Source organism: Fundulus heteroclitus, unplaced genomic scaffold (assembly GCF_011125445.2).
Source record: "Fundulus heteroclitus isolate FHET01 unplaced genomic scaffold, MU-UCD_Fhet_4.1 scaffold_43, whole genome shotgun sequence".
Taxonomy (NCBI): domain Eukaryota; kingdom Metazoa; phylum Chordata; class Actinopteri; order Cyprinodontiformes; family Fundulidae; genus Fundulus; species Fundulus heteroclitus.
In genome coordinates this window covers 100,223-124,688 of record NW_023396846.1, presented here as the reverse complement: position 1 = coordinate 124,688, position 24,466 = coordinate 100,223, and the positions used below count along the sequence as shown (strand labels likewise).

Genomic DNA, 24,466 nt, shown 5'->3' with positions numbered 1-24,466 from the left:
AGTCACTCCTTTCATAATTCACCCAGACGAAACTGGTTTTATCAGAGGAGGACAGTCATCCACAAACACACGCAGATTACTTAATTTAATGGATTATTCCTACAGTACAAATATTAAAACTAATACGTATATTGTCTTTAGATGCAGAAAAAGCATTTGATAGAGTAAATTGGAATTTTTTATTCACTACTCTACATAAATTTGGTTTTGGCAATTTTTTTATAAATTGGTTAAAAATTGTATACAGCTTTCCTACAGCCTGTGTCAGGACAATCAAACGTCTTCCAGCTTTTGTCTCCAGAGGGGCTCTAGGCAAGGATGCCCGCTTTCCCCCTCACTTTTTGCCATTTTTATCGAACCTCTAGCAGCAACAATTAGACAAAAAAATGTTGTCAAAGCTATAAAATGCATGAATATAGAGCATAAGATTAGTCTTTATGCTAATCATGTATTACTCTATCTTCAGCACTCTTCCCTCTCTCAAGTAATTAGATTACTAGAATCTTATTTCAAAGGTTTCAGATTACTCAATAAACTGGTCTCAATCTACGGTACTGCCAATTAATTGCTCTTTTCAGAACCCCCTAGGTTTACATTTGCAATCCGGAAATATTAAATATTTGGGTATTGCTGTGTCGTCTAAACTAGCTGATTTAGTCAAATTTAACCACATCCCCCTTTTAAAAAAGATAGAAGAGGACCTTGAAAGTTGGAAATCGCTTCCAATTTCACTTATGGGTAGGGTAGCTTCAATTAAAATATTGGTCTTACCTAAAATAATAACTTTTTTTTGAATGATCCCCAATAAACCATCATCCGACTGGTTTAAATCTCTTAACTCTTTAAAACTCTTCTATCACTAAATTTCTTTGGAAAGATAAACCACCCCGTATCAGCTTAAAGACACTACAGAAAACTGAAGACAGAGTGGGACTAGATCTGCCTAACTTCGATAATTACTACTTAGCAAATACACTACAATACATCTCTAAATGGATAAAACATAATCCTTTAGATGAGCCCTGGATAGATAAAGAGCAGAAAATATGCAATAATATCACGATTTCAGATTTGCCTTTTTTTAGCTCAAATATAAAACGGCATACATGCTTTAAAAATATTAACATTAGCTTTACTCTGACAGCATGGTGGGAGTTTCTTAAAATGACAAAGTCATCCCTTATCCCATGCAGTCGTACACCCATCTGGAATAACCCTGACATCCTACAAAATAATAATATGATAAACAAGAGCAGCGCGCTTGCAGTCAGAGAAGGTTGCAAGTACCCGGTTCGATCCCCAATCCCGGCACTCTGGGTCCCTGAGCAAGACCCTTAACCCCAGATTGCCCCCCGGGCGCCGCACATGGCAGCCCACTGCTCCCCAAGGGTGATGGGTTAAAAGCAGAAAACAAATTTCGTTGTAATGTATGTTTCAATGACAATAAAGATGATATTACTATTATTACTAACTTTACATACTGGAAGAATAAAGGTATTGAATACCTGGAACATTTACTTGACGTAACCGAGTTCATCACTTTTGCCAAACTAAATATGCAATATGACATTAGTAAAAATAAATTCTTGGAATATAAACAACTTAAATCTATAATTAGAAATAAATTTAAGCATATTAAAGGTGGTTTACAAATCCCAACTAATATATTAGAATTCCTAGATTTCCAAACTACTGTCTAAATCAGGGATGGGCAACTGGCGGCCCGGGGGCCGCACACGGCCCTCGTCATCAGTCAGTGCGGCCCGCGAAAAGATCAATAATAATTTATTAATAAAAAAAAAAAAAAAAAAAAAAAAAAAAAAAAAAAAATGTAATTCTACTTTTGACCGATAGAGGCGCACCGTGCCCAAACAATAGCGGGCACGGGCCGCTTTGCAACAGAGAGAAAGAGTCGGGAGCCATGGCAACGAGCAGCGGCATCAAGAGAAAACTTGACCGAGAAAATCGCATTTTTCAGAGAAAATGGGAAGAAGAGTACCTTTTCACCGAATTCAAAGGAAAGCCAATGTGTCTAGTTTGCTTGGAGACATTATCAGCCCTGAAAGATTATAATTTAGGCCGACATTACAACACCTTGCATAAAGTTAAATTTGAGAAATACACTGGAGCTGCCAGAACCGCTGTAGTAGCTGACCTCAAAGCAAAAGTATGTAAACAGCAGCACTTTTTCACAAAAGCTACGACGTGTCAGGAGTCAGCCATCACAGCGTCTTATGATGTGGCACTCGAACTTGCCAGGGCAAAGAAGCCACTGTCGGATGGAGAAGTTGTTAAGAGGTGCGTGGTGAAAATGGCCAAAGCATTTGGTGACAACAACATAGCTAAAAATTTTGAAGCTGTGTCCTTGTCCCGACGCACAGTAACACGCAGGATTTTTGACATCCACGATCACGTCGATGTAAAAATGAAACAAGTCATGCAGGACTGCAAATACTTCTCATTAGCTTTGGATGAGAGTACAGATGTGACAGATGTCAGCCAACTGCTGGTTTTTGCGAGAACGATTGACAATTCATTTTATGTACATGAGGAGTTACTGAAATTTGCATCTCTGCACGACACTACTAAAGGCAGCGATATATTCAACGCCGTTACCGGTGCTGTGGGTGAATACGGTGGCTTTGAAAAGCTGTCAGCTGTTGTTACGGATGGCGCACCTGCGATGCAGGGAAGACACCGAGGTTTCGCCGGGCTACTCAGGCAGAGCGGAGTAAACTGCCCTATACTGCACTGCATCATCCATCAGGTGAGTAGCGTCATATTAATTGTGAGATGTAGGCTACTGTAGAACTGTTGTGCCGTGGTTACATAAAATAGAACCACATACAAACAATATATTTTATGACCGCAACTATTTTTTTCTAATCTTTCCAGGAAGCCCTCTGCGCAAAGACGTTAAACTTTGGCCACGTCATGGATTTGGTGACAAAAGTCACTAATATCATCAGAGGAGGGAACAGATCGCTATGTCACCGGAGGTTCATCACCTTTCTGGATGAAGTGGATGCCGAGTATGGGGACTTACAACTTCATACGGATATCAGGTGGATGAGTCGAGGAAAGTGTCTGGAGCGTTTTTTTTGCACTGCGCTCGGAAATACCAGCGTTCTTGGAGAACAGCATTAGTGGCGATGCAAGTGCATACTGCGGAAAGCTAAAAGATACAAAGTTTCTTTGTGACATGGCCTTTCTGACAGACATCAGCGCGCACCTCAATCACCTCAACACACTCTTACAGGGGAGAGATCAAACAGTGTGTGATCTCTTTTCTCACATGACCGCATTTCAGCGCAAGCTCGGGCTCTTTATTGATAGCTTTTCTTCCCCTCCTGCAAATCTGGCACATTTTCCCGCATGCGCTGAGATTCGCAAAGAGAGCCCCCAGTGTGAAAAACAAATCCAGAAATACAGAGCAGACCTTGAAAAATTACAGGAGCAATTCAACAATCGTTTCCAAGATTTTCACGAGATGCAACCACGAATTGCGCTATTCACAGACCCCCTTTCTGCTGCGGTTAGCGCACAACCATCGGAGCTGCAGCTCGAACTCTGCGAGCTGCAGGCAGACCCGTTTTTTCAAGCAAAGCGCAACGAGAGGGGAATTTCATTTTGGAGACTTCTTCCTGAGGCCCGTTTTCCACGTCTCCGAGATTTTGCCCTTTCAATGGCCAGTATGTTTGGGAGCACTTACATTTGCGAGAGCAGTTTTTCCACCATGAAGCACATAAAATCCAAAGAAAGAAACAGACTCACCGATGAAACACTGTTTCATTTGATGCGCATTGGGACCACAAAAATTGACATTGACATCCAATCCATTGTGAGCCAGCAGGCCAAACCACAGGTCTCTCATTAGCCTTTATTAATGTTGGGCCTCTGTGGTCTAGTTTTTTACTATTATTGAATGTGAGCTATTTGCAATCAGTTTTTTTTTTTTTTTACTTTTTTGTTCTTTGTTATAAATGAGTTCAGTTTTGCATTTTTTTAAAGCAAATGTTTTGTCTTTGTTTCTTATAGACATGTTAAAATGTATTTATTTTATACACACACTATTTGTAGTCAGTTTTTCAAGCTAATTTTTTTGTTCTTTGCTATAAATGAGTTCAGTTTTGCACTTTTTTAAAGCAAATGTTTTGTCTTTGTTTCTTATAGACATATTAAAATGTATTTATTTTATAGACACACTATTTGTAATCAGTTTTTCAAGCAAACTTTTTTGTTCTTTGTTATAAATGAGTTCAGTTTTGCACTTTTTTAAAGCAAATGTTTTGTCTTTGTTTCTTATAGACATGTTAAAATGTATTTATTTTATACATACACTATTTGTAATCAGTTTTTTAAGCAAACTTTTTGTTCTTTGATATTAAAGAGTTCAAATTCCTTTTTGCACTTTTTTTTAAAGCAAACTGTTTCTCTTTTGCTTAAGGACATATTAAAATGCATTTATATGCAGAATATAGTTGTATATTGGTGCAGTAAAAATACAGATATAAATTCGTACAAAATTTGTTCTTATTGAGAATCATTTGTAGCGTCTTTCATATCCAATTATTTGAAGTGCGTCATGTGGCCCTCCAATGGTCTTGCTGAAAAAAATTTGGCCCTCTTTATCATGGAAGTTGCCCATCCCTGGTCTAAATCATACAGGACTCTGACTAAAATAGATGATTCAATATCTCTTCCTATTATGAAATGGGAAGAGGGTTTATCCTCTGAACAAAACTTCTGGGCTCAGATATGTCTAAGAACTTACAAATTGACTAGAAACACCAACTTACAACTAATACAATACAATACAAAATCCTTCACAGAGTACACTACACAGGACAAAGATTATTCAAGATGGGTCTTGCACAAGAACGAGATCCCAGATACAAGCGGCTGAAATTAGTTTTCTCTGTAGTGTGTCTGGGCCCTCCCTTAGAGATAGGGTGAGGAGCTCAGTCATCCGGGGAGGACTCAGAGTAGAGCCGCTGCTCCTCCACGTCGAGAGGAGCCAGTTGAGGTGGCTCGGGCATCTGGTCAGGATGCCTCCTGGACGCCTCCCTGGTGAGGTGTTCCGGGCACGTCCCACCGGGAGGAGGCCCAGGGGAAGACCCAGGATACGCTGGAGGGACTATGTCTCCAGGCTAGCCTGGTAACGCCTTGGGATTCCTCCTGAGGAGCTGGCCCAAGTGGCTGGGGAGAGGGACATCTGGGCCTCCCTACTGAAGCTGCTACCCCCGCAACCCTACCCCGGATAAGCGGAAGAAGACGGACAGACGGATGGACAGTCTTGCACAATCTAATATTTGTCAACACTGCATAGGCCATCATACTGATAATTATTTTCATGCGTTATGGTTATGCACACCAGTCCAGAGGTTCTGGGCACAGAAATGTAAGGACTTATCAAAGTGCCTGAGTTGTAAAATTTCACCTTTTCCATCAGTTTGCTTGCTGGGTAACTTTGAGGAAAGCCCTCTGGAAAAAAAAATTAGTTTACATGGTTTTCACTGCATTATGTATCACAAAGAAAACTATCTTCATGAATTGGAAAAGTAAGGAAAATCTCGGTATCAATCAGTATAGAGATCTTTTGTAGGATCATATTAATCTTGAGACAGCATCTACATCCACATCTGATCAATCTCTTTGGGCTCCTTTGATCAGCACCATCACTTAGTGGAATGGGGGGCGGTGGGTTGCTTCCTGCAGGGCGCAGTGGATGGATAGAGGGGTCCCTGGGGCTCTGGGGGGCACTCGGAGTGGGGTGCCTGGTGGGTCTGACCCCGTGGTCTGCTGCCCCCATCTGGGAAGGGCTTGGGAGGCCTACGGGCGGCCTACAGCGGCCGCTTGCGGTGCTCTTTGGGAGTCCCGCGGTGACGGACGTGGGTTACTGACCTGGTAGCTGTGTTGCCGCTGGGTGGGTCCGGGGTGGGTCTGGGGGCCTGGGGTCCCTGGGGTGTGCCGCCCTTGGGCGGCCTTGGGGGTTTGGGTTCCGGGGGGTATGCCGCTTGGGATCTGGGCCGGCGCGCACCTGGGTGTCTGCCCCTGCACGGGGCCTCTGGTGTGCTGGAAGGCCTCGGGGCCTGTTGAGCTGGTAGGGGGGCATGGACATTAACATCTCAGGGCAGATGCTCTTCCCCTTCTTTGGGTTGGCACTCTGGTAGTGGGGGAGGGGAGGGAGGGGGAGTAGTGACTAACCCAGCCTGGATGTTTATGGTGGGGAGGGATTACATCTACGAGTGGGGGAGGGGGGGGATGTGGACATTTTTGTGGGCTTGTGTCCGGCCCCCCGTCTCGGTCCTGGTCCGTGCCGTCTCCCGGTGCGGGTGTTGTCTGGGGGGTGGGTTTTAGGATGACTAGCAAGGTTCCTCACGCTTATTTATTTTTCTTATTTCTTTTTGGTGGGGGTGCCATTACGCTTGGTGGGTGGGCTGGGGGGGGGGGGGGGGGTGTTGGTCCGGACGGGTGGTTGGCTCGCGGGCCCTGCTGCCTCTCCCTGGCCCCCGGGCTATGGTGGTGCCGCTGGCGGGGCCCCCTTCTCCGTCTGGGCTTTAAGGGAGTGGCGGTGTCTATTGGAGTCAGTAGGGGAGCTGGCTTCCTGGGACTGCTGTAGGCTCCCCAGTCCATTTCTCCCCATCACCGGACTCCTCCCTCTGGGGGCGTTACTGGAGGTTGCCACTTTGTGATGACGTCCCTCACCCAATTTTATCATGCATTTTAGACACTTTCGCTCCAAACATTTTCACAACTCACATTCATGTAGGCCATGGTATGGGGGGGTGGGGGTGAAGACATCTGGGGGGGGAGCTTATGTTGTTATGTTGTGTGAGCCTCGCCTCGGATGGCTCCCTTCACCCCCTCTCGTATTTAGACATTGAGGGCTCTGGGCAGTTGCTTGGAGGGGGTGTGCCGGCACCATCTACCATCCGGAGGGGGGATGGACTGTGCCGGGCACCCCCTTCGGTTCTCCCAGTTTTAAACCACTTGAGAACAACATGCAACAACACATGTTGGGCGCCCAATGTTGGATTGTGGTGCCCCCCCCCCCACACACACACACACTTGGGATTGTTGGATGTGAGTGTTATGTGGGAATGTGTGTACAGCGTCGTTTTTTTTTTTTTTTGTAAGTCTGTGTGTGGTGAGTGGGGCACTAGTCTGGGATGGTGTGGATGGTATATTTTATTTTTTTTGACAGGTTCGGGTCCGGTCCGCTCCCTCTCCCAAGAACATCTGAAGTCTCCGCCAGGTGCGGAGCCCATCCCCCCACGTCCTGCCCCACTCCGCTGGCTGGCACCTTTGCCCACTGGCGCCTTGGCTCGCTGGCGCATTGGCGGCCCTCGGGTTTGGGGCGGGTTCCTGGGTGGGTGCTGGCCCATTCCCTGTGGCTGCTTCGGGGGGCCTGGCCCCCCGGAGCTCGGGGGGCCAGGCCAGGTATCACTTTACCTGGCCTGGCCAGGTATCACTTTACACATGTCAGCTTAAATAATAATACTTTCATTTAGCAATGGTATCAAGGTGTTACTCTATTGTATCTGTTACACTATGTCTGTTGGTTGTGCTGTTCTTTTTCATCTTTCTTTCCAGGTGATGAAGCAGACGGAAGATGTTTTATCATTCTTTTCCTTTTATCTCTTCTTTCTTTCACCTCTTATCTTTCTTTTTTCTCTTCTTGTTCTTCCTTTACTCTCCTACTTTCCCATTGTAGTGTCCACATAATTTGAAATTCTCCCCGCAGGAATCACAATAAAAGTATTTACATGCATAAATCAAGCGGAGCACTATGGCGAAAGCTGATTGCTCCACTTGTGAAAGCAAAATATGTCGAGCTCTATTTGGCATTAAGACATCAATTCTTATTGCCACATTGCTGGACAGGACACTGGAAAAAAAATTATCTGCTTTTTAAATGTGTTTTAAATGTGCTTAAATGTTAGAAACAGAGACATGTCACAGGAAAGAGATTAAAGATAAAATCAAGAGAGTCTGAAACACCAAACCACAATCCACACTGCAGCAACAAAAAACAGGAAAGCAGGAAGTGATGCAATACGCCTTGCCGCAATGCCCGCTGTGTTGAACCCTTGCGGCTCTGGGGTCTTTGGCGTTGTGACTGTAGGTCACAAGCGAGCTCCTCTCTGCTCTCCACTGGAATGGGGGAGGCAGCTTTCCATGTGTTGGTTCCTCTTTGGCACCTTTGCTTCACTCTAGTGTCAGTCGAATTATTGGGTCTAGACCCAGAACCTTAACAACCGATACTGAGCATTTTTCTTATGGATAAACGTTGAGGCTGACTGAGCAGAAACACTTCTGGACCACCACTACTCGGATCAAAACAAGTGGTTCCAGTTCCAGAAGGTTCCTGCCCTGGATACACAAATCTTTAATACAATCTTTTAAGTTTACTTTGGTGTCAGTCAAATTATCTGTTTCAGACTCAGAACCTTAACATAACCAATACTGAGCATTTTTCTTATGGATAAATCTTACACACCAAAGTGCATTCTCGCAAACACTTACAGGTGCATTGATTCAGGTGCTCACAGCTTCAGTTCTATACAGAAAACACCTTTCATTAGCTTCATTTTATAAATTTCATATTAAACAATACTGGATATTATTCAGTGATGGCATCAAGGCGCTGGTTGTTTGTACCTGTAATATTGTATTAGTTGGTTTTGCTGTTCTTTTTACATCTCTCTTTGCAGGTGTGGAAACATACTTAGAGGATGTTGTATTGCTCTCTCCCTTTTTTTCTCACCTTTTCTTCCTTTTAGCATTTTTTCTCATCTGTTTCTCTTTTTCCTCTTCTACTTTTCCTTTTCTGTGTCCATTTAACATGAAATGGTGCCATCATAAAATATAACTAAACTTCTTGCTTATACTATAAATCAAGCGGAGCACTATCACAAAAGCGGTAAGGTTCCAGTTGTGAAAGTAAAATCGGTTGGGCTCTTTTTGGCATTCACACAACAATTTTTAATACTGAAAAACTAGACAACACACAAAAAAGGAGCAAAGACTGGAGGTAGGTCCACCTGGACCTCTTCCTTGCAGTATTCTGGCGCTAAAGCAGGACTCGAGGCGTCACCTAGAACCTATGAGACAGTAACTGGACCCGAGGCATCCTCTGGACTCTCGGAAAACGGAAGGGAACCAGAGGTGTCCCTCACACCCTCATGGATAGGAACAGAGGCTTCAAATTGGACCCCCAGAGGAACGTCCAGTTGTGAGAACAGGTGTGAGAGGCGTGAGCAGCAGCTGAAGCATCCACCAGACCTTCTGTGACAAAACTCAGGGAAGCTGAGGATGATAGAGATGTGACTGAGGATGATGGCTGAACCAGAGGTGAAAAGGATCCTGTTCTGGAGCTCTGAGGCAATGATCACCTTGCTCTTAGGTATTGTGGGGGTTCAGAGTGTTTCATAGCACACTCTGGTTGCTTAGAACAGGGTGTGGAGGGACTCCAGGAGTGTCCGATGTGACAGGGAGCACATCGGACGCTCCTCGGTGGTGGCGGGATCTGCATCGAGGAGAAACAGCTTAGGGCAAACTGGAAACTTTAGCCGAATCTGGAGAGGAAGATGGTGCTGCTGCTGTTACTGAGCTGCAGAGACAGGAGCTGCTTTGGCAGACAAGCTGTCAGACTAGCTGTCAGAAGCTGCCGTCGTCTGCTAGATTTCTGATGCAAGGATTTCTTTTATCAACCATTTTTTTCAAGCAGCTTCTCTGCAACAGACAGTGGAAAACATCTTCCCCATTATTTAGTCGAGGAGCTGATGTGGTTGGCCATCTCCAGTCTTTTCCAAGGTGAACAGTTTGTTTTGATTAAATGGTCCAATAAGTTTATTGTCACCTCAGCCTTTTGGTAGGCTTGCTCAAGTTGATCCATAAGAGAATTCTCTGTCTGGTTCTTTTTGTGGTCAGTCATGTTTTGCTGAGGTTGAGTAGCTAGACTAGAGTGCAGAAGAGATCTGAGAAGCAGCATCATTAAGTGATGACAATTTAATGACAAAATTAACACTTAGAAAGTCAAAAATAGTACAGAGCAGGAAATCCAAAATTGGTGAAAACAACGGAGGATCAGGGATGAGTCATGAACATAGCTTAGAAGCAGGATGATTAAGCGATAACAATTTAATGATGAAATTAACACTTAGAAAGTCAAAAATAGTACAGAGCAGGAAATCCAAAACTGATGAACACAATGGAGGATCAGGGATGAGTCATGAACATAGCTTAGAAGCAGCATGATTAAGCGATAACAATTTAATGATGAAATTAACACTTAGAAAGTCCAAAATAGTACAGAGCAGGAAATCCAAAACTGGTGAACACTACGTAGGATTTTACAATAAGTGAAGGGAGACAAATGGCCTTAAATAGAGGGGAAGAACAAAGGGAAATTTAGAAACACAGGTGATGACAATGAATCGATAATTAAAGTGACAGGTGCCGTCAAATAAAGTGAAGGAGAAAAGATGGCAAGGCAGACAGGGAGGAAAACAGAATTCTAACAGAAGCAGCATACAAGGAACTAATAAAAAGAATTAACACCATAAATAATAACTGAAGGAATGATCCACATAAGATAAGTTTAATACAAAACTGAGGATTTTGACAATTATGCCGTGACAATTATGTCGCTTTTTTTGTGTTGAGGGTTTTTCTTGCATTCTCATCTGTGTACCCGTTGAGACGCAGTGCGTGTAATGCACTTTTTTCATATCTAAAATAGGGCCACTGATCAAAGGGAATACCTCCTTAAACAACTTGGTTGGGATTGGGTCTAACATACAGGTAGAAGGTGTAGATGAAGCTAAAATTTTAGATAACTCAGAAAGCTCTTCTGCTGCTAAACAGTTCAAACACTGCTCAGCTTCTAAAGATTATTCCAACACTACCTCACTTACTGAGGATGAGGTAATCATGTTTGGGAGGGTGCCAATTATTTTGTTTTTAATGTAATAAATTTTATTTATGAAGAATCCCGTAATGTCATTACTGGTGAGAGCTGAGGGAATGGATGGATCAACAGAACTATGACTCTGAGTAAATTTGGCAACTGTACTGAGGAGAAATCTAGGATTATTTTAATCTCCTCAATTAATGATGAAAAATGTGCTGCTCTAACTCTGCGAAGGGTCTTTTTATACAACAATAGACTGTTTTCCCAGATTAGGTAGGATTCCTCATGGTGTTTAGAGCGCCATTTTCTCTCCAATTTCCTAACATTGTGCTTCAAAAAACACAGCTCTAAATTAACCCACCGAACCAGCTTCTTGTGAATAATCACCTTCTTTTTCAAGGGAGCTGCAATTTTCTAATGCAGAACGCAATGAAGAAGTCACACCATTAACTACCACAGAAACCTGAAACCTGGCTACAAAAGGACTACATTAGTATAAATGAGTCAACTCCCTCCAATTATTCAAATTATATCTCATCTTCTTTTCTAATCTAAAATTCTTGAGAAAGTAGTTGCTAATCAACTTTGTGAACATTTACAAATGAGCTACTTGAGGAGTTTAAAGTAGGTCAGGCTTCAGCGCTCATAGCACTGAAACAGCTCTGGTGAAGGTCACTAATGATATTCTCATGGCCTCAGATAATGGACTTGTGTCTATACTTGTCCTGTTAGATCTCAGTGCTGCATTTGTTACAGTTGATCACAATATTCTCACAATATATTCAGCAAACTGTAGGGATTGAGGGGAAAGCATTAGGCTGGTTTAAATCTTATCTATTGGACAGATTCCAGTTTGTTCATGTTATTTAACAAATCTTCAAACTCTAGGGTCACCTGTGGCGTACCACAGGGTTCAGTCCTTGGACCAATTATCTTTCCTATATATTTGCTTCCGATTGGCAAAATTATAAAACAGCATGGGATTAATTTCTACTGTTATGCTGATGACACTCAGCTATATTTATCCATAAATCCTGATGAATCCAATCAGTTACTTCGACTGCAGTCATGTCTTGATGACATCAAAAGCTGGATGACTTTATGAAGCTGGTGAAAGCTGGAAGTCTTCAGCTGATCCAAAATGCTGCGGCAAGAGTTTTGATGAAAATCAACAAGAGGGATAATATTTCTCCAATTTTAGCTTCCCTTCATTGGCTTCCTGTTAAATCAAGAATAGAATTTAAAATTCTCCTTCTAACGTATAAAGCCCTTAATAATCAAGCTCCATCATATATCAGAGCTCTGATTACCCCGTATGTTCCTAACAGAGCACTTCGCTCTCAGACTGCAGGTCTGCTGGTGGTTCCTAGAGTCTCTAAAAGTAGAATGGGAGGCAGATCCTTTAGCTATCAGGCTCCTCTCCTGTGGAACCAACTCCCAGTTTTGGTCCGTGAGGCAGACACCCTGTCTACTTTTAAGACTAATCTTAAAACTTTCCTTTTTGACAAAGCTTATAGTTAGGGTGGCTCATGTTACCCTGAGCTACCTCTATACTTATGCTGCTATAGGCTTAGGCTACTGGAGGAAATCAGGGCCTATTTTTCTCACTCTACTGAATTCCACTGTTCTCCAGTTTTTTTTCCTCCCTCACTCCACTGTCAGCTTGCTGGTTGGCTGGCCACACCAATGTTTAATCACTGACTAGCAGTCTGATCACGTAAGAACTCCATTCAACTACCGCTGTGATATTTTTTGAGCAGGGCCGAGAAAACGCAGCTAGGTAGGGAAAAAAAAAAGAAGACATCTATCCCACTTTGGATAGAGTAGCTCTTCTTTGTAGGAATCTGGACTGATTTAGTAGTTCTCTAACATGCTGACAACCCAAGATCCAGACCAGGAAGCAAAAAAAGCTTCTTTTTATGAGATTTTTAGGATTTGCTCTTTTTAGATCAGTGTTTTATCTGTTTAGTTTTGGCCGCGGGAAAGACACTGTCTCAATAGGGTAATGGGTGGGTAACAGTACGGAAGCTGGAGAGAGATCTGCTTCCTGGTCTGGACCCTAGGTTGTCAGCATTTACAATAATGTGAAATGTTATAGGGATAAAATACTTTGTGCAAATCTATTTGGTGGGGTGCCAAAATGTATTGGTGTATTCGTTCAGAAGAACAATTTAGTTTTTTCAGGGTTAAATTGAGATATTGGAACACAAGAGGGATTCTCTGAGACGTTTTGCACAGTTTTCAGAGGTTCCAATAAACTGTAAGTGTTCCTCACAGCTTTGATTCTTAACAGAGTTATTTCAGTTTGTTTCATTCTTTGTTGTTTTCTTCACTGTGCTTTGAATTTGATTTCAATAGAGCACGAACAGGCAGTGAAAAGAAAGCCAAGCAGCAGATGGAAACAAGTCTTACAGGGAATCAGTGGAGTTGGATCAGTAAACACAAGTCTGCCATCTGTTAAATGGAATGGACTGAACCCAAAAAGTACTTTTTTCAGTCATGCTGACCACTCAAAGTGCTGTACACTAGAGCCACATTCACCCAATCGATCTGAGTAACACACACACACACTTATACACCGATACGCAGCCCGGTAGGTAACTTGGGGTTTAGTGCCTTGCCCAGGGGCACATCGGCATGTGACAAGGGGAAGCTGGAATCGGACCTACAACCTTCCAGTTGCAAGGCAACTGCTCAACCCATCAAGCCACAGTCACCCATGTCAGGCCATTCAACAAGCATAGACAAGTAGTTCTTCAGGATCCAGACAGTTTCTCTCCTCCTTGTGGTGATTTGTTATACAAGGCAGTGAAGAGAAGCAGGCTAGAGATTAAAGAATAAATCTGAAATGGGGAAAACATTTCAATCTGCGCAGTGAGTTTAGGCCAATCTGCCACTCCTCCAAACAGATAAAGAGTGAGTGATGGTGCATGCAAGAAGTTAGTTTAAGTACAATTTGATAAACAAATAAACATCTAAATTCAGCCCACCTCGGTCAGTACTAAAAATAAGGGGTTAAAAACCCTGTCTGTGCACAAGGAGGTTGTGGAGTCCTCCAAAACTTACAGAGAAACAAGACTGCCCTCTTGTGTTTAGATCCGTGGTATGCCTAAAATCACTAAACACACACACACACACACACACACATACACACACACATTTTAATTAGTAGATGTGACATGTGAATTTCTCCAATGTGAGATCACTAAAGCCTATCTTATCTTATGTATATATATATATATATATATATATATATATATATATATATATATATATATATATATATATATATATATATATATCAGAATCAGAATCAAGTTTAATCGCCAAGTAGGTTTGCATTTACAAGGAATTTAACTTGGTGTTGATGGTGCAGACAAAAAATAAGAATACAATACAATAACAAGTAAAAAGAATATATACACGGAGGCTGTATAGACTCAGCAGACTGTGCGTCAGTGTAACGCAGAAGCTTATAAGTCCTGAAGAGAGACTTTGGAAATATGTAGACCCTTATTGATGAAGTCCAAAATGTGTCCCCGTTTGTGTGGTGGCTGTTTAACATGTTGAATCGAACCAAAGTTTTTAAGTATTTCACACCGTTCTTTTGTACTTCTTTCTTAAGTTCATGTTGAAAACCAGAGCTACAATGAAATGGTTTAGATGCATGTGCAAATATGTCTGCATATGTTTGTATGATATGATTGACTGTATGATTGGATTGAATTTGACTTTGTAAACGCCTTGAGATGACACAGGTTGTGAAATTGTACTTTATAAATAAAATTTAATCGAACTGAACTGAATATGCAAAGCTGGTAGAGGTACTTTTGCTAATATACAGCTGTAGTTTTAGTTTTGATGAAGCGGTTTCTCCAAAGTTTTAACTTCGGGGACTGAAACAAAAAGTATGTTACAGTGTTCAAATTTACTTGGCAAAAGGAATTGTTAAAACCCGTATCATTTTTTCAGATCTGCAGACCATCATCAGTACTCTGAAATTATAAATACAGACACAAAAGACTGCTGCTTTATTTCTGCATTGCATTGCTAAACAGATTCCACTGAACACCTTAAGACGCTGACAATCACATCAAGTCCATCAGATGGCAGTATTGTGCGTCTGTTTTTGCATCTATGACAGTTCTATGACAGTTCTGTCTCCTCGTTACAGAGGTGTGGACCAGTTTCGGTCCAATCTGCTGGCTTAATGGCTTCAACGACAGCCCATTACTAAGGGGTGGACCTGTTTCGGTTGAATTTGCATGTTATCTAAGCCATTACAAGGCCTTTGTTTGGTAATGGTATAAAGCTTGTTACTCCACATTACTCCAGACTTTTTGAATTGAGAAAGCTTCCTGGAGAGGAAGCGAAACATCTTCACTACGGAAAACAAGTCCAGTTGTTTTGTTTTTACATTTTTTTGGAATGATCTATGACAGTTGTCCTGCTCTCATGCACAAACCCAGCAGGTGCTGATCAAAGAGAGAGCCAGACATTTTTTTTTCTGGTTTTAGCTGTTATTTTAATTAAAAAGAACTTTAGCTCCTGATAAGACCCATCCTCCAAACTTTAAAAGAAACAGCATATTGTACAGTCACAATCAATATGTGGCAGCCCAGAGGGGCATATAAACCCATCTGAGCTGTAACTCTTGTAATTAGGAAAAACCTACTTTACAGTTGACTTCTCCAGTTCTGTTTATTGCTCTCTACATGAGAGACACTGCACACAGTTTGGATTCTTGACTTAAAAACTGCAACAGCAGAATTTCAAAAACTCTTTATTTGAAATGATTGAGTCAAAACTGTGTCAAATCAGAGAGACACTTTACTGGGTTGAATTTTTTTTATTAGTGGAGCATCATTTTTGTCTTGTATAACAAAAGAAACAAAAAAATGGTTAGGTTTGCACACATTTAGTTTTGAAAATATGCCTGCCAGCTGTGAGATTTTTTTGTTTTGCTTTTTTGAAAATGTACAAAAGGATATATAAGTGGTACAGGTGTAGGTGGATATTTGAATTTAAATATCCTGAACATTTTAATAAATGGGCACCTTCAGCTAAATGTAAGAGTTCCTATATCATGGAACACTCAACAAATTACTAATTCACAATACAATCAAAATATGTGCTGTTTTAAGCTTATGAAGCAATCATACTTCTGCAGGACTGTACAATAGAGTACATTAGCTTCCCTTCCCTGGGCTGCCACCTTACCGTGGTGGAGGGGTTTGAGTGTCCTAATGACCCTAGGAGCTATGCCGTCAGGGGCTTTCTGCCCCTAGTTGGGTCACCCAAGGCCACCCCGGTGATTCCCAACGTGGCTTCCCAAAGGTGGCTTCCCTCCGCATACGTGTGGGGGGACAGGTTCTGGCTGTTTGTCCTTATGTGCCAAACAGCAGTTCAGATTACCCACCCTTTTTAGAGTCCTTGGAGGGGGTACTGTAGAGTGCCCCTCCTGGGGACTCCCTTGTTCTTCTGGGGACGACAACGCTCACGTGGGCAATGACAGTGGGACCTGGAGGGGTGTGGTTGGGAGGAAGGGCCCACCTGATCTGAACTTGAGTGGTGTTCTGTTGTTGGACTTCTGTGCTCATAATGAATTGTCCATCACGAACACCATGTTCAAGCATAAGGGTGTCCACATGTGCCTTTGGCACCAGGACACCCTAGGCCGCAGTTCAATGATCGACTTCGTTGTCATTTCATCTGATCTTTCTCCCGGCCATTCTGACATTTTCACTACTTAAGGTCATTAAAAGTCTCCCTCACTACTTCTAAAATCTCAGGAGCTGTCCTAAGGACTAAGGTGCTTTGTGAGTAACTTTTATCTTACTGAGGTAAAATTCTAAGAAAAGTCATAGAATGACCATGGTTGGGGATGCTAGTGTGGCTATGTAACAGCACTAAGGCTGTCAACTGGGACCTGGATATGGAGTCACAGCATTTCTGGATTTTCTTTGCTTTCTGAAACAGTTGCTTCTAGTTTGAGTGTTTTTAGAAGTGATTTATATGAGAATTAAGCTATGATTGAAACATTTCTGTGGATGCATATATATCTAAATTGAATTGCTTTCAGTAAATTTATAATGATTTATGGAGCTGAACCAGATATTCAGCCAGGCACAAGGGGGACATTAAGTAGGTTTATTAAATGAAAGAACAAACAGAAAAAGTCTTTGGGAGAGTTCAGAGGGAAGAAAGGCAGGGTGAGCTGAGGGAGGCTGAAAGACCAGGAGGGACACAGAGCTCCAGTGGAAGTCTAGACCTAGGACGCAGAACCAGGTCCACACCAGGTCCGAGTTACTGGCAACTCAGAAGCAAAACAGGATTAGACAGGCTCGGCAACTTACAGACTCACGGGCTCACGGGCAGACAGAGATCGCCCTTATCAAGGTGTTTAATGACATCCATATAAATACAGACTGTGGAAGAACCACAGTGCTGGTTCTGTTGGACCTCAGTGCAGCATTCGATACTGTTGATCACTCCATTCTGTTAGAACGCCTGGAGAAATGGGTCGGCCTCTCTGGTACAGCTCTCCACTGGTTAAATCCTACTTAAAGAACAGGAATCAGTAGGTAACATTACATCAGAAATGACAAAAATCACATGTGGGGTTCCCCAAGGCTCCATTCTGGGTCCCCTCCTCTTCAATATCTACATACTCCCTCTTGCTCAGATAATAAAAAACAACAACATCAGCTACAATAACTATGCAGACGACACAGCTTTACATCACCATGTCACCAGGTGACTATGGACCAGTTCACTGAGTAAATGTTTAGATTAAATCAATACCTGGATGTGCCATCATTTTCTTTAATTGAATAAAAAAAACTGTAGTAATAATCTTTGGACCAATAGAGGAGAGATCAAAAGTTAGCACACAGCTTCAGCTGCTTCAGCTAAAAACCACTAATCAGGCCCGAAATCTGGGAGTAGTGATGGACTCAGAGCTGAACCTCCAAAAGCATCTAAAGACAGTTACAAGGTCGGCTTTCTATCACCTGAAGGACATTTCCAGGATTAAAGGACTAATGTCTCAGCAGGATCTGGAAAAACTAATCCATGTGTTTACATTTAGTAAAATTGATTACTGCAACGGTGTCTTCACAGGTCTGCCTAAAAAGTGGATCAGACAGCTGCAGCTGATCCAGAACACTGCTGCCCGCGTCCTCACTAAGACTAAGAAAGTAGAGCACATCACCCCAGTTCTAAAGTCCTTACACTGGCTCCCTATATCTCAGAGAATAGACTTTAAAATACTTCTGTTAGTTTATAAATCCCTGAATGGCTCAGCACCTAAATACATCACAGACTTGTTATCAGTGTATCAACCCTCCAGACCACTAAGGTCGTCTGGCTCCAGCCTACTCTGCAGAACCAGAACCAGAACCAGACATGGGGAAGCAGCATTTAGTTCCTATGCTCCGCTTATCTGGAACAAACTTCCAGAAAACTGTAAAAATGCGGAAAGCATGAGTTCCTCTAAATCAAGATTAAAAACACATTTGTTTAGGATTGCCTTCCACAGTTCTAGTCAAACAGTTCTACTGAGTTCAACTTTTTCTGGTTTTTTTTAGTCCAAATGTTTTTTTTTTTAGTCCAAATGTTTTGATGTTTTATGTTGTCTCTACATTTTATTCCTACTTGCTTCTATTCTTTTTTATTTTCCTTTATATTAATCATGTAAAGCACTTTGCATTGTTTCTGTACTGAATTGTGCTATACAAATAAATTTGCCTTTGCCTTGCCTTGCCTTTAATTATTTAACTCACCATAGATAGCATGCATTGTCTCTTGGGTATCTCTATAAGACATTTGATAAGTGTAAGTAATAGATGTACAATAAAACTGAAATTCTAATCAATAAACAATGAATAAAAAAGAAGATTCACATAACAAAATGCAAACACACACATACATGCATACATATCAGCTGAACACAGACTATAGCTTGGAAAAGGCAGGCAAGCAGAACCAGACTTGACAGATGAATTTTGGTTGATCATGAAGGCATGATACTGATACTGGGTACAGAAGGTGTAGGCCGATGACCCATGAGAACAGGCAGAGCAAGCCTGTGGAACTCAGAGAACAAGGCAGAAGTGAGCAGCACACAGGCACTGGAGAAGCAAGACGTTCTGGTGGTGAGTGGATGACTAAGGCATGTGCGAGTAGTGAACAGGAGAGCAGAGGTGACTCTAATTACTGCAGCAGGAGCATCTGATCAGAGAACAGTTCCACCATAAAATTACAATAGTTTCATAGGAACAGATAACAGTGGACATAACAACAGCAAAAAAAAAAAAAAAAAAAAAAAAACATTTGATAACTGAATTTATGTCACAGGAAACTTTGTGAAGAAATTGAAAGAATACAAAATGACCAAAAAACTCAGAGAAAATTAATACACGATGAACATTTTTCAGTGGCAGATCACTTTCATTTTGTTGTCATTAGATCACAGATAATTTGCTGACCGGTGATTTTAAAGAAACTTTTTTACAAAAGAGTTTGTTACTAATCGGCTCAAAAACCAGTTACACTAAATTGATTGTTGTGGAGGCTTCAGATATTAACAACTACACAGTCTCAGTATTTGCCACAGTCGTGCTTTCAATATCCCTGGTGTTCATCTCCTGACTGTCAGATGTTTTAAAAGAACAAAGTGAAGCCAGAAACTTATCCAGGAAGCTTTTCCGACTTAACAAATACAAAGTTGTGTCTGCAAGGGGACTAAGAGACAGACAAATATTAAACATGCAAAAAGCTCAAAACTGATATTTCTTGCCAGGAGAAAAACTACCATGGGTAGGTGTTATAAGAATTATAATTCTGAAGTCACTATGGCCTCACACCACTTGGACAGAGGAGGCCTGGAGGCCTGATGTCTGTGTATAAGATCCACTGTTTTCTGATTGCAAGGCCAAATGCTGCAGCTGCTGAGGGATACTGATTGCTTACGATAGACTGTCTTTGTTATGTCTCAAACCAAGGCCACGGTGCAGTATTAGGGGAAGCCCGAAAAGCGAGGCAGGGAGAGACAGGGCAGACAGAGACTGAACCAGCATGGCTACCACAGCATCTTGCAGGTACATGCTATTCAATCCGGTTTGGTTTAGTTGGACCATCATTTATTTTTCAACAGGACAATGACCCCAAACACACCTCCAGGCTGTGTAAGGGCTATTTGACCAAGAAGGAGAGTTATAGGGTGCTGCACCAGATGACCTGGCCTCCACAATCACCGGAACCGAACCCAATCAAGATGGTTTGGGGTGAGAGAGAGAGAGATCGATCTATTATTTTTTCTACCTCACTCCTGTTTATATTGGCTGTTTTCCCAGATATATATCTAAAAAAATTCTCCCCCACAAAAATAAAGTTCCACACACAACACACCGTTTCATAAATGTTCCATTTATTGACTATGAGGTGTTAAAATACGCTGGATATGGTGATTAACTGTCACATTAATGAACAGCGACATTGCAGTTAAATCTCTCTGACACTCAATAGATGACTTTATTCCGAGTAAACCCTGTAGCTATAAAAATTATAGATATATATTACATCTAAATATATGTATATATTTATATATGTATTAGACCTGCTTTAATTTAAAACACAGAAGTTTCGATGAGGGCAGAAAATACAACGAAAGTTTCTCCATGCCATGCCTTCATTTTGAAGGGTACCGGACCGGAGGGCTTGAAAGCCACGCCCACTTCTGAAACCGAAAATTGAATGGTATTTCCGTTTTGGGGGCGAAAACAAAAAAAACAAAATCAAGCCGTTTAATGATTTTGGTTTTATGTGCAGAAACCACAAAACGGGAAAACTAATCGTTTTCCTTTTTTGTTTTTCTGTTTTTTCTATGTTGAATTATACCGTTTAATCAAACTGATAAAAAGTACCTTGGTCCCACAGCAAGGCAGACAGACGTTTTTTGATTTGCAATTGAAAATAGAAAGAACGAAAGATACACGGATTCTGTCCGTTTTTCCATTTTGTGTTTTTGATCTGAGCTTAGATTTGAAAGATGAAAAACCAATCCCTTTTTTGTTTTTTTTTTAACCATAAGAAACAAAAAACAAAATAACCAGTCAATTTTGTATTTTTTGTTTTCTGATTTGCAATTGAAAATAGAAAGAACGAACGATACACAGTTTTAAATTAAAAAAAACGGCCCGTTTTTCGATTTCGCCAATTCTTTTTTCCATTTTCTTTTAAGGATTGAAAGACGAAGACGCTTTCACGGATGGCCCGGAAGTGCAGAAAAATATTTCAAAATAAAAGACTAACATAATGCAAGCCTGAAGAAACAAATAATGAAGCGTAGAGATGTTTTTTGAATGAAAAGAGGACGTGATAGTTTATTGTAGAGACGTAAGCTTTATTACATTACTGTCTGTTTTATTGGTGGAACATGAAACACAAAGGCTAATCAGATGCTGTAAACCAAAAATATAGAAGCAAAGTTTATTTGATGAAGATTTTTCTCATCAAATAAAAACCCACCTTCGCTATGGGATTACTGTCTATATGTGTCTTGATTTTAGTGAACAGTACATATTTTTGAAGCTAACAGAGAAATTAAGATTTTTTTATTGATTTAATTGATTTATCTTCACCTGAAAATAAAAACAAATACTGCAACGGGGATAGAGTGCCTCATATATTACCTATTTGTCATACAAAAATTGCTAGTTAAAAAGTTAAACGGTTCCCTGTCTGGGCTAGAAAAGCGTCTAGTTTGTAGCATCTATAGCGGCTTCCACGGAAGTTCCTCAGTGTTTCCTCTCTCCTCGATGGAAATGTTTGATTACATTTTTAATTCAATTTTCAATTCAATTTTATTTATATAGCGCCAAATCATGAAACATGTCATCTCAAGGCACTTTACAAAATCAAGTTCAATCATATTATACAGATTGGGTCAGATTATACAGATTGGTCAAAAATGTCCTATATAAGGAAACCAGTTGATTGCATCAAAGTCCCGACAAGCAGCATTCACTCCTGGGGAACCGTAGAGCCACAGGAAGAGTCATCTGCATTGTACATGGCTTTGCTGCAATCCCTCATACTGAGCAAGCATGAAGCGACAGTGGGAAACTGAGATCCAATCTAACCAATAGCTAGATAGGCTGCATTGCCTGTCTTTTCTAAGTCTGCTTTAGAAAGTGCAATTCTTTGCTCATTTGCTAAACAAACCGATCCAGAAAGCTGGTCCTGTGCTGAGGATCCTCTACCGGAACCGCTTAGCTGATTGTCCAGAAAAGAATGCTGCATAAACTGCATCACCCGCTATTACCATCTAATGTAGAACATATTACTGGATCAATGTGTGCTTCTGTGCGTCTTGTTAGACAGTTGTTACAGAGGAGTGGACCAGTTTCGGTCCACTCCATTGCAGAGGATTGGTCCAGTTTCGGTCCAACCTGCTGGCTTAATGGCTTTGACGACCGCCCATTACTAAGGGGTGGGCCTGTTTCGGTTGAATTTGCATGTTATCTAAGCCATTACAAGGCCTTTGTTTGGCAGTAGTATAAAGCATGTTACTCCACATTACTCCAGACTTTTTGAATTGAAAAAGTTCCTGGAGAGGAAGCGAAACGTCTTCAACTACGAAAAACAAGTCCAGTTGCTTTGTTTTTTACTTTTTTTGGAAAGATTTCAGAGAACAACAGTTTCACTCAAAACAGCACACTGACAATAAAACTGCTAATGATAATAAACATAGATGACAGAAAAATATTTCTAGAGAACGTACTGTATTCTAAGCATTTCCAATGTAAAATACCAAGAATAAAAATCTTTATTGTCACCATATATGACCATAGTAAACATTTTTGAGACAGACACCTGCTTAGTGTTATGCCATTTTCATGACGTGACAGACTGTATTTCCCATGATGCAATGTGGTCAAAATGGCCACCAACTCCCATCATACAACATGACCAAAATGGCCACCGGCCATAACAACGAGATAACGTTGCTATGATAAAGGTATTTAACACAGCCGCGCATTGCAATCCTTCTTTTTTACTTGGCACCCTGCCAGCTGTTCACTCCATTGGGATAATCCCCCACGTGCCACGTGCTCGATTTCTCGCTGGACCGAGAACTTCCAAAGCAACCCATCCCTACGTTACTGCGCAGGAGAGCGACTTAAAAAGTACTTTTGAATACACTTTGATCAAAGACTGAGAGCCCCGTATCTCCCAGTGATTGTCAAGTGACCATGCTTTCGTTTTGGCCAAACAATGCTTCTGAAGAGCCCAGAGACAGAAGGGATTTTCCTCCCGTTTCCTCACTGACCAAAGGACCGGCCCCGCCGAAGCTGAGACCAGATTCGCGGACCCAAGACCAGGACACCCGCTGAGGCAACGTCAGAGTAAAGAAAAGATCCCCCTTTTTATTTCTCTTTTCACCCATAAGGTGATATATTTTGTGCCTGCGCAGAACCTATTAGGATTTAGTTTAATGCTTAATTACTCCAAGACGGAGTTTGTTTTAACTGCTGGATATTTCTGATGTATGTGTATGCATTTTGTAAGTGATCTTGGCTGTGTTTGATTTGTGGTTCATAAGTGACCACGCCGCGGGTCGATTTTTCCATCTTTTTCCCCTTTTTTTCTTTTCTTTTTCTTATCTTCAGTTCCAATCTCCTTGTCTGAAAATTCACAGTTTGCGGCTTTTCTTTGAATTCCTCGTTCAGTTTAGACCGCTTCCCTAATGAAGGCATACCCCACACCAGCGTAGGCGCTGATTACGTCCTTAAGACCTCCCGCTTTACGCATCACGCAAGGTTGTAGGTCATGTGTCGTCATAGTCGCCATCTTGGGAAGGTGCAGCATAGCTAAGCTGTTAGCTAGCTTGTTGAAGAACATTGAAATGCCCATCCAGCTTCTCAGAGCTATTTTTGTCTTTCAATGCTACTACGTCAAGTGCCGATGTCTTGAATAGGATGTTCAAACAACTGTGAGTTAAACTAATATTTGCTACCCCTCATTTTAATTCATTTTTCACTTGTTTATTATCATTGATTTTTCTTTGGCATGTTCATTTTAGTAGTGAGTAGAGTTTCCTAGGTATTGAATTAGAATAATTACTGTGACAGGAAGTTGTTGTGGTTCAATAAATAACGTGTGTAATAGTAAGTGTTTGTGTTTATTTCGATCCAGAGTTTGCATCGTCTTTCAGGATACAGAGTTATCTCTTTTTGAGTTAACATCTGAAAATAAGCTATCATCTGCATGGATAACCACAGTCTCCTAACAGGCGGGAACCAGCGTAGTGGGTCTCAGGCCGCTTTCAGACAAGATCAAATCATGCAAATAGCCGGGCCATTTTGCCACCACAACCAGAATGACAACATTTCCATCAAAGACAATCTGTGTTTTGATGCTGTAATAACATCAGTCACGTATCACTATGCTGACAGAGGTTGGTGACAAACCCAAGTCATACAAAGCTGCTCATTGCAAGGAGCCAGGTATCGCAATGTTGTAATGACCTTCGTTTCCGGGGTT

At 41.5% G+C, this 24,466-nt stretch overlaps 1 protein-coding gene across 1 annotated transcript; it reads left to right on the top strand.

Annotated features, from left to right (window-relative positions):
• Nucleotides 1-1,806: 1,806 nt before the first annotated feature.
• LOC118560399 (general transcription factor II-I repeat domain-containing protein 2-like) lies at nucleotides 1,807-3,540 on the top strand. The gene is made up of 3 exons (XM_036131378.1): nucleotides 1,807-2,767; nucleotides 2,896-3,065; nucleotides 3,519-3,540. The coding sequence occupies exons 1-3, from the start codon at nucleotides 1,922-1,924 to the stop codon at nucleotides 3,538-3,540; spliced, it is 1,038 nt and encodes a 345-aa protein (XP_035987271.1). The 5' UTR covers nucleotides 1,807-1,921.
• Nucleotides 3,541-24,466: the final 20,926 nt, after the last annotated feature.